Source organism: Nerophis lumbriciformis, linkage group LG37, assembly GCF_033978685.3.
Source record: "Nerophis lumbriciformis linkage group LG37, RoL_Nlum_v2.1, whole genome shotgun sequence".
In the NCBI taxonomy this organism is placed as follows: domain Eukaryota; kingdom Metazoa; phylum Chordata; class Actinopteri; order Syngnathiformes; family Syngnathidae; genus Nerophis; species Nerophis lumbriciformis.
This window is the reverse complement of record NC_084584.2, coordinates 1649537-1666151: the sequence shown is the minus strand read 5'-3', so window position 1 is coordinate 1666151 and position 16615 is coordinate 1649537. Positions and strand designations below refer to the sequence as shown.

Sequence of the window (16615 nt, the reverse complement as noted above, 5' to 3'; positions counted from 1 at the left end):
CTTGTACATTATATTTATTCATTGCACACAGACTGATGCATTCAAATGTTTATTTCATTTAATTTTGATGATTTGAAGTGGCAACAAATGAAAATCCAAAATTCCGTGTGTCACAAAATTAGAATATTACTTAAGGCTGATACAAAAAAGGGAGTTTTAGAAATGTTGGCCAACTGAAAAGTATGAAAATGAAAAATATGAGCATGTACAATACTCAATACTTGGTTGGAGCTCCTTTTGCCTCAATTACTGCGTTAATGCGGCGTGGCATGGAGTCGATGAGTTTCTGGCACTGCTCAGGTGTTATGAGAGCCCAGGTTGCTCTGATAGTGGCCTTCAACTCTTCTGCGTTTTTGGGTCTGGCATTCTGCATCTTCCTTTTCACAATACCCCACAGATTTTCTATGGGGCTAAGGTCAGGGGAGTTGGAGGGGCAATTTAGAACAGAAATACCATGGTCCGTAAACCAGGCACGGGTAGATTTTGCGCTGTGTGCAGGCGCCAAGTCCTGTTGGAACTTGAAATCTCCATCTCCATAGAGCAGGTCAGCAGCAGGAAGCATGAAGTGCTCTAAAACTTGCTGGTAGACGGCTGCGTTGACCCTGGATCTCAGGAAACAGAGTGGACCGACACCAGCAGATGACATGGCACCCCAAACCATCACTGATGGTGGAAACTTTACACTAGACTTCAGGCAACGTGGATCCTGTGCCTCTCCTGTCTTCCTCCAGACTCTGGGACCTCGATTTCCAAAGGAAATGCAAAATTTGCATGGTTGGGTGATGGTTTGGGGTGCCATGTCATCTGCTGGTGTCGGTCCACTCTGTTTCCTGAGATCCAGGGTCAACGCAGCCGTCTACCAGCAAGTTTTAGAGCACTTCATGCTTCCTGCTGCTGACCTGCTCTATGGAGATGGAGATTTCAAGTTCCAACAGGACTTGGGGCCTGCACACAGCGCAAAATCTACCCGTGCCTGGTTTACGGACCATGGTATTTCTGTTCTAAATTGGCCCGCCAACTCCCCTGACCTTAGCCCCATAGAAAATCTGTGGGGTATTGTGAAAAGGAAGATGCAGAATGCCGGACCCAAAAACGCAGAAGAGTTGAAGGCCACTATCAGAGCAACCTGGGCTCTCATAACACCTGAGCAGTGCCAGAAACTCATCGACTCCATGCCACGCCACGCCGCATTAACGCAGTAATTGAGGCAAAAGGAGCTCCAACCAAGTATTGAGTATTGTACATGCTCATATTTTTCATTTTCATACTTTTCAGTTGGCCAACATTTCTAAAAATCCCTTTTTTGTATTAGCCTTAAGTAATATTCTAATTTTGTGACACACGGAATTTTGGATTTTCATTTGTTGCCACTTCAAATCATCAAAATTGAATGAAATAAACATTTGAATGCATCAGTCTGTGTGCAATGAATAAATATAATGTACAAGTTACACCTTTTGAATGCAATTACTGAAATAAATCAAGTTTTTCAAAATATTCTAATTTACTGGCTTTTACCTGTATAGTAGTATGAATGTGAGATGTGTCTTATATATAGTAGTATGAGTGTGAGATGTGTGTTATATATAGTAGTATGAGTGTGAGATGTGTGTTATATATAGTAGTATGAGTGTGGGATGTGTGTTATATATAGTAGTATGAGTGTGAGATGTGTGTTATATATAGTAGTATGAGTGTGAGATGTGTCTTATATATAGTAGTATGAGTGTGAAATGTGTTATATATAGTAGTATGAGTGTGAGATGTGTCTTATATATAGTAGTATGAGTGTGAGATGTGTCTTATATATAGTAGTATGAGTGTGAGATGTGTCTTATATATTGTAGTATGAGTGTGAGATGTGTCTTATATATAGTAGCATGAGTGTGAGATGTGTCTTATATATAGTAGTATGAGTGTGAGATGTGTCTTATATATAGTAGCATGAGTGTGAGATGTGTCTTATATATAGTAGTATGAGTGTGAGATGTGTGTTATATATAGTAGTATGAGTGTGAGATGTGTGTTATATATAGTAGTATGAGTGTGAGATGTGTGTGTATATATATGAGTGTGAGATGTGTGTGTATATATATATATGAGTGTGAGATGTGTGGTATATATATACTGTGTATATATATAGTCGTGTGAGATGCGTGGTGTATATATATATATATAGTAGTGTGAGATGTGTGGTGTATATATATATATATATATATATAGTAGTATGAGTGTGAGATGTGTGGTGTATATATATATATATATAGTAGTGTGAGATGTGTGATGTATGTATGTATATATATATATATATATATATATATAGTAGTGTGAGATGTGTGATATATATATATATATATAGTGATGTGTGGTGTATGTGTGTGTATATATATATATATATATATATATATATATATAGTAGTGTGAGATGTGTGGTATATATATATATATATATATATATATATATATATATATATATAGTGTGAGATTTGTGGTATATATATATATATATATATAGTAGTGTGAGATGTGTGGTGTATATATATATATATATATATATATATAGTAGTATGAGTGTGAGATGTGTGGTATATATATATAATAGTGTGAGATGTGTGGTGTATATATACTGTATATATATATATAGTAGTATGAGTGTGAGATGTTTGATGTGTATATATATATATATATAGTAGTATGAGTGTGAGATGTGTGGTATATATATATATAGTAGTGTGAGATGTGTGGTGTATATATACTGTATATATATAGTAGTATGAGTGTGAGATGTGTGATGTGTGTATATATATATATATATATATATATAGTAGTATGAGTGTGAGATGTGTGGTATATATATATATAGTAGTGTGAGATGTGTGGTGTATATATACTGTATATATATAGTAGTATGAGTGTGAGATGTGTGATGTGTGTATATATATATATATATATATAGTAGTATGAGTGTGAGATCCCTCATCATTTGGATGTTTTGTCCCCAGGACGTCAGGAGGATCCCAGCAGCATCACCTCTCTCAGCAGTAAGTTTGAAAAGTCCACTCATGCAATGTTGGCGCTCACTCTCACCTAGTGTTGTCCCCATACCAATATTTTGATACCATTACTGGTACTAAAATGTATTTCGATTCTTTTCAAAATAAGGGGACCACAAAAAATGTCATTATTTTCTTTATTTGAACAAGAAAATGTTAAGAGTACCGTATTTTCCGCACTATAAGCCGCGCCGGGTTATAAGCCGCACCTTCAATGAATGGCATATTTCAAAACTTTGTTCACCTATAAGCCGCACTTACGATGCGCTAAAGGGAATGTCAAAAAAACAGTCAGATAGGTCAGTCAAACTTTAATAATATATTACAAACCAGCGTTCTAACAACTCTGTTCACTCCCAAAATCTTCTAGTTATATTTAGGCATAGCAACCACAAAATGACTGAAACTAATGCCATCCTTTGTCCTTTTCTTACGTTTAGTTCTGCTCTCTAACACTACTAATATAGTAGAGTATAAACTGGATTGTTTCTCAAATGTTCAAACATTTTACAAAGTGATCACTGCAGACACACACAGATATTTTTAGGAACCATTTCCTTTTTCCCTGACTTTTATTACCTTCCAATTCAACATGTATGGAAATGAGTTTGTAGATGCACATCTTATTTGATCCTACATGGTCTTCATATCAAATCAAATCACTCTTAAAGGTGATAGTATGGCACATCCTCAAATTCTTGAATGAATGTGCGTAAGTGGCCCTTGAGACTCAAATCGGCTTGAATCACGAATTAAAAAAAATATTGCTGTAGTGTCATATGGTGAAGTGACCATCCTCCTTCATGCAACGTTAGTCTTGTGATAAAGAATGATTTTGACCAATTCAAAATGTCTTTATAGAACATGGATGGCGGCAGTCTGGATGTGTCACATTTGCAGTCAAAAAGGAAAAGGGTAAGTACACCTGTTTTGTTTGACATCTATGTGGTAAATGGGTGATACTTGTATAGCGCTTTTCTACTTTCAAGGTACCGTATTTTCCGGTCTATAAGGCGCACTTAAAATCCTTTTCCCCCCCTCAAAACTCAACAGTGCGCCTTATAACCTGATGCGCTTAATGTACGGGTTAATTCTGGTTTTGCTTACCGACCTCGAAGCTTTTTTTAATTTGGTACATGGTGAAATGATAAGTGTGACCCGTAGATGGCAGTCACACATAAGAGATACCTGTGGACTGCAATATGATGGCAGTCACACATAAGAGATACGTGTAGACTGCAATATGACTCAAGTAAACAACACCAAAATGTTATATGTTCCATTGAAAATATAGAACATTACACACGTTGCTCAAAAATCTATCAAAATGTTTTAGTAGGACTTTGGTAAGCTATGAAGCCACACCGCTTGATGGATTATACTGTGCTTCAACATAGGAGTATTATTATGGTGTGTGTATAAGGTAAGACATATCTGGCGTTTTGTTTCACAATATTATGCAAAAGCAACTTTTCTTATTTCCTGGTACCTGCTGATATGTATTCGAGATTCTGAAAAATTGTGAGCGTCTGCCTTTATAGTCGATATACACTCCTTTTTCTCTTATCTTCTTGTTATGGGACAACAGGTTCAAACACTGATGACATCTATTAAACAGACAAGAAGCAAGGAATCATGCAGAGACAGAGTTCAATTTGGCTCAATGAGGAGGGACGTTTTGGGCTGTACTCTTAGTTACAGATCCAACCTACGCTCTGAGGTCCAGACCCACGTGCTCCTCTATTTATTTGGGAGGTCCCTGGTTACATTACTGAGGCTGCTTCTGAATGAAGGGGGGGTAATTTCAGCAGCCCCAGTTGGACATAATATATGATTATTCAGAAATGCAAATGTGCTGACACTCGTGATATCGCCCTGTCCCTGCTTTGTCTGCGTCACGGTACTCGATGTTCTGGACACAAACATTGATACGAGACGACTCGCAATCTTGGATTTGCAAGTTGTCCCTTTGCACAATTGATAATAACTATAGCAACAGCCTTTAAGCATAAGAGTTGTGTGATAACTTAAACATAATTATTCTAACAATCCTCCACTGTTGCCATTTCTAATATAAAGTAGTGTAAAGTTCTTACTTATATCTGTCAGTAAACTCGCCATGAAAGCGCTAAAACATACCGGTGTAGTGAGTTTGCATTATTCACCCAAGGAACTTTAGTTATTAGAGAGTTCCGGTCGGACGGTTTTTCACGGGACGCATTTCGGGCGTTGTTGTTGCATTAGTGAGCCACGGATGAGGAGATGCTGCTCCATTATTGATTGAAGTAAAGTCTGAATGTCATTAAAACAGTTAGCGCCATCTTTTGACACTACTTCCGCTCCCGTCCTTGCACGCTACACCGCTACAACAGAGATGACGGGGAGAAGACGCTGTCAAAGTGGAGGCACGTAAATAAGACCGCCCACAAAATGGCGCATCTGGAAGCGACAGTCAGCAGCTTGAAGATAATGTGTAAAACATCATCTATGCAACATTTTGAGCAAAGAACCACCATCACATGTTATGTAACCGTGTAATACTCTTCCATATCACTTGGTAGCTAATTGCTTTGTAGATGTCGGAAACAGCGGGAGGCAGTGTGCAGGTAAAAAGGTGTCTAATGCTTAAACCAAAAATAAACAAAAGGTGAGTGCCCCTAAGAAAAGGCATTGACGCTTAGAGAAGGCTATGCAGAACGAAACTAAAACTGAACTGGCTACAAAGTAAACAAAAACAGAATGCTGGACGACAGCAAAGACTTACTGTGGAGCAAAGACAATGTACATCCGAACATGACATGACAATCAACAATGTCCCCACAAAGAAGGATGAAAACAACTGAAATATTCTTGATTGCTAAAACAAAGTAGATGCGGGAAGTATTTTACATTTAGAAAAAAATATAATAATATGACTCCTTTAATGCGCCCTATAATCCGGGGCGCCTTTTGTATGAAAAAAAGAAGGAAAATAGACCATTCATTGGCGGTGCGCCCTATGGTCCGGAAAATACGGTACTCAAAACGCTTTGACACTACTTAAACCTTCACGGCGGGAGCTGCCATGCAAGGCCCTAACCACCACCCATCAGGAGCAAGGGTGACGTGTCTTGCTCAAGGACAATACGGACGTGACTAGGATGGTGGAAGGGTTGAACCAGGAACCTTCACCTTCATCAGAACTGTTAGAATGACGTGGCGGTCCACTTTAGAACGTTTTAAGTGGCCAGATTTGGCCACAAGCCTTGAGTTTGACACCTGTGCCAACACATCTTGAGTTTGACACCTGTGCCAACACATCTTGAGTTTGACACCTGTGCCAACACATCTTGAGTTTGACACCTGTGCCAACACATCTTGAGTTTGACACCTGTGCCAACACATCTTGAGTTTGACACCTGTGCCAAAACATCTTGAGTTTGACACCTGTGCCAAAACATCTTGAGTTTGACACCTGTGCCAACACATCTTGAGTTTGACACCTGTGCCAACACATCTTGAGTTTGACACCTGTGCCAACACATCTTGAGTTTGACACCTGTACCAAAACATCTTGAGTTTGACACCTGTGCCAACACATCTTGAGTTTGACACCTGTGCCAACACATCTTGAGTTTGACACCTGTGCCAACACATCTTGAGTTTGACACCTGTACCAAAACATCTTGAGTTTGACACCTGTGCCAACACATCTTGAGTTTGACACCTGTGCCAACACATCTTGAGTTTGACACCTGTGCCAACACATCTTGAGTTTGACACCTGTGCCAACACATCTTGAGTTTGACACCTGTACCAAAACATCTTGAGTTTGACACCTGTGCCAACACATCTTGAGTTTGACACCTGTGCCAACACATCTTGAGTTTGACACCTGTGCCAACACATCTTGAGTTTGACACCTGTACCAAAACATCTTGAGTTTGACACCTGTGCCAACACATCTTGAGTTTGACACCTGTGCCAACACATCTTGAGTTTGACACCTGTGCCAACACATCTTGAGTTTGACACCTGTGCCAACACATCTTGAGTTTGACACCTGTGCCAACACATCTGGAGTTTGACACCTGTGCCAACACATCTTGAGTTTGACACCTGTGCCAACACATCTTGAGTTTGACACCTGTGCCAACACATCTGGAGTTTGACACCTGTGCCAACACATCTTGAGTTTGACACCTGCGCCAACACATCTTGAGTTTGACACCTGTGCCAACACATCTTGAGTTTGACACCTGTGCCAACACATCTTGAGTTTGACACCTGCGCCAACACATCTTGAGTTTGACACCTGTGCCAAAACATCTTGAGTTTGACACCTGTGCCAACACATCTTGAGTTTGACACCTGTGCCAACACATCTTGAGTTTGACACCTGTGCCAACACATCTTGAGTTTGACACCTGTGCCAAAACAGTCCAAGTCTCATGTTTTGTTCAGGTCTGAAGTCCCTCATAGAGACCATGTGTTCTTTCCTCAGCTGGAGTCCAACCTCCCCCCGGTGCAGAAGTTGGTGGTTCCTGCTGCACTTCCATCCTCCGCCAACCGCTCCGTCTCCTTTAGGCCTAGCTTGACCCCAGGAGGGCTGAGCCGACCCCTGGACCGGACCCCTCGAGACTCGGTCGGATCCTGGACCCAAACAAAGTGCTCTCAGCAGTGCCGGTTCCATGGTTGATGTATTTTTTTTTTAAACCTCCAGCCTCGCAGACCATCGCCACCGCAGCCTGACAGAATCCCCCCCGGCCTCCCAGCCTACCCCGTGCCCAGCACACCTGCAGCAGCCAGCAGCTCCGGAGGTGGCAAGATGAAGCGAGAGAGGACCAGCACCCGGCCGTCCTCCAAGCGTGTTGAAGATGAGGAGGTGACCATACATGACACACTACATCGCTGCTAAGTGCTTATTGGACAGCTGCGTTTACTCTCTGACCTCAGGTGGTCCAAGTACCAGACCTTCCAAGCATTTCACTCCCCATCAGCACATCCGCCTTGCCCGCCTTCTCCTTCTCTTCCCCCCAGCCTCCTCTGGCTACCTGCGCCAAGTCCTCCACCCGCATCGCTTCCACCATCACCATCACTCCGGTCAGTCTTGCAACGTTTCTATTTGCTACCGCGTGTTAGCGCAGTCCCCAAATGCTGTTTTTGTCCCCCTGCCCCACATAGGAGGTCCCTGTATCGCCTGTGCCCTTTACCTTCTCCACGCCCATCGTCAAAGCAACTTCTGCCAGTCCACCTGCCTTCTCCCCGACAGTAAGTACCTTCTCCAGGAATGACATGACAACCTGTAAATATAATAGGGATGTCCCGATCCGATATTTGCCAAAAATTGCGTATCGGCAAAACATGGGAAAATGCCGATCCAGATCCAGTTTTTAAAAAAAACTCCGGTCCGTGTTTTCCAACGCACCTATTTAAATAATACATTCCACTTTTCTGCTGCTCCATAATTTCCGTTCCGCATTTTCCAGCACACCTTCAACACATCCACAATTCTCACGCAGTTGCTTTTAGCTGCTGGCATTACACGACAGGCTCTTCTCACTCTTTCCTGTGTCTCCCTCTCACAGACAGCGAGCGCGCCTTCTTACACACGTCACATACTGTCACGTCATACGTCACATACTGTCACGTCACATGTCACATACGTATACGTCCTCCCCGAGCAGAGAGCGAGGTAGCGGCATGGCTAACGTTAGCTGTGATGCTAGCGCAGCCGCTAAGGTGCGCGCCTGCTCAAGCGTCCTCTGCGCACGGCAAATCTATGTCACGCACAAAATCAAAAAAAAAAAAAAAAAGCGCATAACAATTTTCGACACACGGACACGACAGAGACAACAGTTTTCGTCATCATTGTTCAAATATTGTGACGTCTGTCGAGACGCTTATCTCCATTCGGTGCCACACGTCCACACCATCAAAATGGCAAACATTTCCACATCAACACCGTATGAAAAAATTAGTGATTTTTTTAGTTGTGATTTCCTTCTGTGCATGAAGTTTAAAAGTAGCATATATTAATGCAGTATGAAGAAGAATGTTTTAATGTAGACATGCAAGCCTTGAAAGAACATTTTGAAAATCAAGATTACATTTCCTGCAAATGGGTGCATTTCTACCCTATATTTTAACTTTAGATTTATTCTCATATCAAACTCTTTTGGCTGTCTTTTTGACACTTACCCTCCACACCCTGGATTATAAATAATGTAAATAATTCAATGTGATTATCTTGTGTGATGACTGTATTATGATGATAGTATATATCTGATAGTATATATCTGTATCATGAATCAATTTAAGTGGACCCCGACTTAAACAAGTGTAAAAACTTATTGGAGTGTTACCATTTAGTGGTCAATTGTACGGAATATGTACTTCACTGTGCAACCTACTAATAAAAGTCTCAATCAATCAATCAAAACACATAGAATCATCATACTGCTGTGATTATATGCATCAAGTGTTCATTCAAGGCTAATGGCCTTAAAATATTGCAATATTAAAAAAAGGCCATATCGCCCAGCCCTAGTTCAATGATGCCATTTCTGTTTGTCATGTATAATTTTGTCTATTTTGTGTTTATCCTTGAATAAACAGGTCAGTTTCTTGTTACCAACCATTGTGTATTATTCAAACTCCCCTAATTCAGCTGGCTAGTTGTTATCAAGAGTACTAAAACCCTTTTCAACATGATTCTGACAACTAAGTAGGCTAAATAACTTTAAACTTTAATATATGCTCGGATAGGCCAGTATCGGTCAGTATCGGTATCGGATCGGAAATGCAAAAACAATATCTGTATCGGATCGGAAGTGCAAAAACCTGGATCGGGACATCCCTAAAATATAACAAACCGTTTTGTTGATTCCTACATGTGTGCCCTTCATGTGTATAGTCATGTACTTTCCTTTGTTTACACCAGCAATAAACAACCCCAAGTTGTTTGTGTTACTGCTACATATTTGAATATGTCAACGAGATGACTTGTGAATGCTCCAATGCTGAAGTTGAAGTGAAATGCTGACAGAACGTAGTATGAATGTAAAAATGGTTTGAATGTTGAATAGTTTGAATTCCCAGAAAAAACGGAATTTAGTTTGGAACTTGGGAAAGTGTTTAGTTAGAATGTGTTGATGTTGGAATGGTTTGAACAGCTTGAAAAATGTCCCATTGATTTCAATGGGCACTTCCTGGAATTTTTGGGAAAAGCGGGAATTTTTTTTGAAAAAGATTAGAAGCACGAATGTCCTGCAATGAGCTGAATTGGTTGGTGCTTGAATTGTTTAAATCAGTCTAGAAATGTTGAGGTAGTAACAGCTTTTTAATTGAGAAATGGTATTACGGAATTTCGGCAAAAGCGGGAATTTTTCCAGTTCAAAAAAACAACTTGGTTTTTTGTCCTGACTGAGAGGAATGTTTTGGTGAAAGGAGTCATCACACTGAAAGCGGTTAGAAAAAACAGGAATTCCTGGAAATTTGTTGAACATGGAAAAATGTTAGTTTGAATGTCCAGGATGAGTTGAAGGTGGAATGGTTTGAATCGGTTGAAAAATGTGGCAATTGCGGAAGTTTGAAAAAATGGATCATTCATTTTGAATGGGGAAAATGTCCCTAAAGACGGGAAATTCTAAGAAATCCGAGATTTGTTTTTTTTTGTAGAATTGCTAAAAGGGAAGAACACAATTCCTGAACAGGCTGAATATTTTGAAGTTGGAACGGTTTTAATCGGATTAACAAATGTGGGAGTTGTGGAACTTTGAAAAATGTCCCATTCTTTTCAATGGGAACTTCCTGAAAATTTGGGACACGTTAACAGCTAATCACGTAACAGTATCAACCACCAAGCCGTATTTTTGTCTCGCTGTGGATTCTCTGCATGGAGTGCGAATAGAAACTGTAATATTTTTATATATCAACTCAATAACCGAAACTAGTCTTTAGTTTTTGTCGGCGTTAATGCAGACGGCGTGGCAACATCCTGGCACTTTCAATTTGTCGGTTTAATGAGCAGCTAACCAAACTACTCTGTGTAGTGTTGCTTATACACTACTGCCATCTAGTGTCTCCAAATGGCAACTACCTTCAAATCTACTGCAATTATTTCACCACTTTAGCTGCGCTCATGTAATCTGCCGACCAGACATACCCGTGGTACGTTGCCAATTGTATTACTGTATTTATTGGCAGGCTTAGATAGTCATTAAAAATGTCAATAATTATTGATATGGATCTATATAAAAAACATATGTCGTAATATAGTTTACGGCCATATGGCCCAGCCCTAATTGTAATTACTAATAACCCTGATTTGTTTTTAGATATATGTATAAAAAATATTTTAGCTTTTTCTTTTTTTTTTGCAGCAAATATATGCAAATGAAATGATGCTGTCATGTTGACGCCAAACTGGCCACGCCCCCACCGCCACAAGTATACTGGCAATCTGTGGGAAACATTGATTTTAATACCTCCAAGGACAAAGCTACGAACAATGGGAGACCGGGCTTTCTGCTCCGCCGCTCCCAGTCTGTGGAACGCTCTCCCTGACCACCTGAGGGCTCCACTGACTGTGGATGCTTTTAAAAAAGGCTTAAAAACCCTTCTTTTTTAAAAAGCCTTTTTGTTTTTTAGATATATGCCTACTAGTTTTAGCTATTTGGCTGTTCTAGTTTTTATTAGGGCCCGCATGGCCCATTGTATAAGGACTCCCAAAGGGAGTCCTTATGCAATGGGACATAAGGACCTATTGAATTTGTAAGGTTTTATTCTTTATTATTATTATTCCGCACTTTGCAGCTTTGCGCTGTAATTTGACCTCCTTAACATACTTCAAAACTCACCAAATTTAACACACACATCAGGGCCTCCAAAAATTGCCTTTTAATAAAAAAACCGAACCCCAAAATTCAAAATTGCGTTCTAGCGCCCCCTAGGAAGAAAACTACCTCTAACTCCCAGTAGGAATGTCATAGAGACATGAAACAAAAACCTCTATGTAGGTCTCACTTAGACCTACTTTTCATTAATTAATTTCCTCGGGCAAAAAGCTACAGGAAGTTGGCAATTCCCCCTTCAAGACAAAAAAGTACTAAAAACAGTCACTTTTGCCTCTTTGAGCTGTATTTTGACCCCCTTAACATGCTTCAAAACTCACCAAACTGAACGCACACATCAGGACTGGCAAACATTGCGATCTAAAAAAAAAAACTTAACCCCAAATCTCAAAATTGCGCTCTACTGCAATTTTTTAATAAAACGCAAAAAAAACTGCTCCTCGGAAGAAAAAAATGACAAAACTGCCTGTAACTCCCACTCAACAGGAAGTTTGCTATTCCCCCTTCAAAACAAATTTTTTGTAAAAACCGGTCACCTTCCTTCAAAAACTATCTCCTCTGAGCGCGTTTGTCGTTTCGCCTTCAAACTAACACAGGAGAGAGATTGAACCCTTGTGATTACAATGACAGAAGCGCTTTTTTTCTAACTGCTCCGGTTTTGATTTTATGAGCCTTCAAAGACCCGCTGCGCTGATGCTGCTGCTTTTAAAAAAGCCTTCTTTTTTTTTTAGATATATGTGTACTAGTTCTAGCTATTAGGCTGTTGTAGTTTTTTTAAATCTATTTATTTATTTATTTTAATACACAGCAGCACTTTGAGGTTGTTTGCTCAATGTTAAGTGCTTTTTACAAATACATGATATTATTATTATTATTAATGCATTTAGCACGGCGCTTTGATCTAAAGTGAGTCTCCAAAGTGCTAGAATAGACTCGCTAAAAGATGTACTAACTGCTTGTTCTGACCTCTACAGGCCGGATTCACGTTCAGCGCTCCTGTCACAAAGCTGACCCCCGCCATGTCGAACGGGAAGCTGGCCACACCCACTGCAACTCCAGGTAAACAGGTGTATTTGTCTCGTTGCTGACATAGGGGTTCTAATTTTGTCTACACTGACAATCGTGTGCCTTTTGACTATTTCCACTAACAATCTGGTTGATTTCAGTGAGAGCCGCCAGCCCAGAAGACTTTGAAGGACCTTTCAAACCGGCCAAGACCCTGAAGCAAGGCAGCGTGCTATCCATCCTGAAAGCACCTGGTCAGAAGCGCTCACACTTCAACTTGTTTCCTAGCAGAAATGTCAACAACGCTGTGTCTCTGTGGCCCAGGCTTTGCTTCAACCACGGTGCAGAAGTCCCCCAGCCCTGACGACTCTCTCCAGAAGACCTCCACACAGTCCTCCTCCTCCCCCACAGGCCTCAGTGACTTGTTCAAAGCTCCCGCTGGCTGGAGCTGTGACATCTGCTTGGTACAGAACAAGCCCACGGAAACAAAATGCGTTTGCTGCGCGGCGGCTCGGCCGGGTTCCTCTCCCCCGCGCGAACCGACAAGCCCCGCCTCCTCGGGCCTGAAGAGCGGCACGACAAACGCAGCGTTTGGCTCGCTGTTCTCCAAACCGGCAGGATCCTGGGACTGTGACACGTGTCTCGTCTTCAACAAGGCGGACGCCGTCAAGTGCGTGGCCTGCGAGACGGCCAAGTCCGGGACGGGCCTTAAGCCCCCCGCTTCTTTCTTTTCCGCCTTCTCGGCTGTAAAGGCCGCGCCCAACCCCTCCACGCCGGCCTCCTCTGCGCCGTTTGCAGGGTTCGGAGAGTTGAACAAGCCGGAGGGATCGGAGTGCGACGTGTGTTTGATTCCCAACAAGGCGGAGGACACAAACTGTGTAGACTGCACCAGCACCAGAGCAGGTACACCGGAGCACTACACTCCTTCCCTCTGCAGTCCTTTTAACCTCAACGTCTTCCACGCAGGAGCCTCTTCTACCGCCAACAGCACTCCCTTCGCTGGCTTTGGGGACAAGTTCAAGAAGCCAGAGAACTCTTGGGAGTGTGACGTCTGCATGGTGCAGAACCAGGCTGGCGACGTCAAGTGTGTTGCCTGTTCGGCAGCCAAACCTGGAGCTCAAGTGGAGGCCAAAGGTAACACACACCAGGGCTTGTAGCACCGCTGCTACTAAATGACAACAAATAGTAGCGTAGAACAGTGTTTTTCAACCACCAGATTATCTAATTTCACTTATTTGGGGTAAAAAAAAAATTTGCAAACAAGTACGGTATTTTTCGGACTATAAGTCGCAGTTTTTTTCATAGTTTGGCCGGGGGTGCGACTTATACTCAGGAGCGACTTATGTGTGAAATTATTAACACATTAGCGTATGTCACGTTCAAACACAGGACATCTATTAAACAAGACAAAAGGCAAGGAATCAAACAGAGACAGAATTCAATTTGGACTCAATTGAGGAGAGACATGCGTCAACCTGTAACCTCTTACAGTGTCTTTGCACGCTCTGACGAAGAAGGTTTTCGTCTCCTCTTTTAATTCAGATGTTCCATGTTCACGCACCAACATATGTCACAGCAGGAATGGTAAGTGTGTAAAAGAGTCATTGTTTTCGGTCGCTTTGAAGTCCAAGAAGAGGATTTCTCGGGCTTGGGCTCTTCCTGGATCCAGCTGGGGCAGGTGTTGGAGGACAATGGATAACCCCTCCCGTCTCCTGACCACAGTGACTTCAAGAGGGCAGCAGGTCGTAAACAGCGTTGATCTCGGTTACCAAATAGTTGGAAGAGAGTTTGTGAAATGCTTCAGAGAGAGTTCGTTTAACACTTCAAAGAGAGTTCCTCTGGGAGTTGAGCAGATCCTGCCATCTGTCCGTGTTGAAATCACAGTGGAGTTTTACGAGCTTTCTTCCTCTTGTTAGGCCTCGAAAGACAGCCTTCATCTTCTCATCAGGAACATAATGCAATATAATGTTTCTTTTGTGATAACTTACAAACAATTATTCCAACAGCGTAAAATATCAAATAATAATATTTAGCTCATTCACGTAAGAGACTAGACCAGGGGTCGGCAACCCACGGCTCTAGAGCCGCATGCGGCTCTTTAGCGCCGCCCTAGTGGCTCTCTGGAGCTTTTTAAAAAATTTATGAAAAATGGAAAAAGATGAGGGGAGAAAAAAATCAATTTTTTTGTTTTAATATGGTTTCTGTAGGAGGACAAACATGACACAAACATCCCTAATTGTTACAAAGCACACTGTTTATATTAAACATGCTTCACTGATTCGAGTATTTGGCAAGCGCCGTTTTGTCCTACTAGTGTTGGCGGTCCTTGAACTCACCGTAGTTTGTTTACATGTATAACTTTCTCCGACTTTCTAGGACGTGTTTTATGCCACTTCTTTTTCTGTCTCATTTTGTCCACCAAACTTTTAACGTTGTGCATGAAAGGTGAGTTTTGTTGATGTTATTGACTTGTGTGGAGTGCTAATCAGACATATTTGGTCACTGCATGACTGCAAGCTAATCGATGCTAACATGCTATTTAGGCTAGCTATATGTACATATTGCATCATTATGCCTCATTTGTAGCTATATTTGAGCTCATTTAGTTTCCTTTAAGTCCTCTTAATTCAATTTATATCTCATGACACACTATCTGTATGTAATATGGCTTTTAATTGTTTGCGGCTCCAGACAGATTTGTTTTTGTATTTTTGGTCCAATATGGCTCTTTCAACATTTTGGGTTGCCGACCCCTGGACTAGACGTATAAGATTTCATGGGATTTAGCGATTAGGAGTGACAGATTGTTTTGTAAACGTATAGCATGTTCTATATGTTATAGTTATTTGAATGACTCTTACCATAATATGTTACGTTAACATACCAGTTGGTTATTTATGCCTCATATAACGTACACTTATTCAGCCTGTTGTTCACTATTCTTCATTTATTTTAAATTGCCTTTCAAATGTCTATTCTTGCTGTTGGCTTTTATCAAATACATTTCCCCAAAAAATGCGACTTATACTCCAGTGTGACTTATATATGTTTTTTTCCTTCTTTATTATGCATTTTCGGCCGGTACGACTTATACTCCGAAAAATACTGTAGATTCCAGCAGAAATTATACATTATAAACAAAGAGAGGTAGCTAACATAGAAGCGGTCGGGTATTATCCAACTACAACCCCATTCATAATAACTATCTCTTTCTTCCTCCAAACACAGATAAAGCCTTTTCTCTGTCAATTAATGAAATGTAGGTCTAAGTGAGACCTACATAGAGGTTTTTGTTTCATGTCTCTCCGACCTTCCCAGTGGGAGTTACAGGCAGTTTTGTCATTTTTTTCTTCCGAGGAGCAGTTTTTTTTGCGTTTTATTAAAAAATTGCAGTAGAGCGCAATTTTGAGATTTGGGGTTACCGTATTTTCCGCACCATAAGCCGCCCTGGGTTATAAGCCGCGCCTTCAATGAACGGCATATTTCAAAACTTTGTCCACCTATAAGCCGCCCCGTGTTATAAGCCGCATCTAACTGCGCTAAAGGGAATGTCAAAAAAACAGTCAGATAGGTCAGTCAAACTTTAATAATATATTAAAAACCAGCGTGATGTGGGCGCGCATGGAGTCGTATATCAACATGGACGGAGCTGCGTGAAAAAAGCCACCCGGCCTCTTCGCGTAAACTTACCTTAACCACTCGCTCATCTTTTCTTCATCCATC

At 41.2% G+C, this 16615-nt stretch overlaps 1 protein-coding gene across 1 annotated transcript in view; it reads left to right on the top strand.

Moving 5' to 3' along the window:
* The window catches only part of nup153 (nucleoporin 153), a 55861-nt gene that overhangs the window by 26591 nt on the left and 12655 nt on the right, over nucleotides 1-16615 (top strand). Inside the window, exons 7-16 of the mRNA XM_061931291.2 lie at nucleotides 3003-3041; nucleotides 3915-3968; nucleotides 7537-7677; nucleotides 7756-7917; nucleotides 7989-8135; nucleotides 8217-8303; nucleotides 12862-12946; nucleotides 13054-13146; nucleotides 13217-13795; nucleotides 13859-14026. Coding sequence (XP_061787275.2) covers nucleotides 3003-3041; nucleotides 3915-3968; nucleotides 7537-7677; nucleotides 7756-7917; nucleotides 7989-8135; nucleotides 8217-8303; nucleotides 12862-12946; nucleotides 13054-13146; nucleotides 13217-13795; nucleotides 13859-14026 — 1555 coding nt within the window. The remainder of the gene's footprint in view (nucleotides 1-3002; nucleotides 3042-3914; nucleotides 3969-7536; nucleotides 7678-7755; nucleotides 7918-7988; nucleotides 8136-8216; nucleotides 8304-12861; nucleotides 12947-13053; nucleotides 13147-13216; nucleotides 13796-13858; nucleotides 14027-16615) is intronic.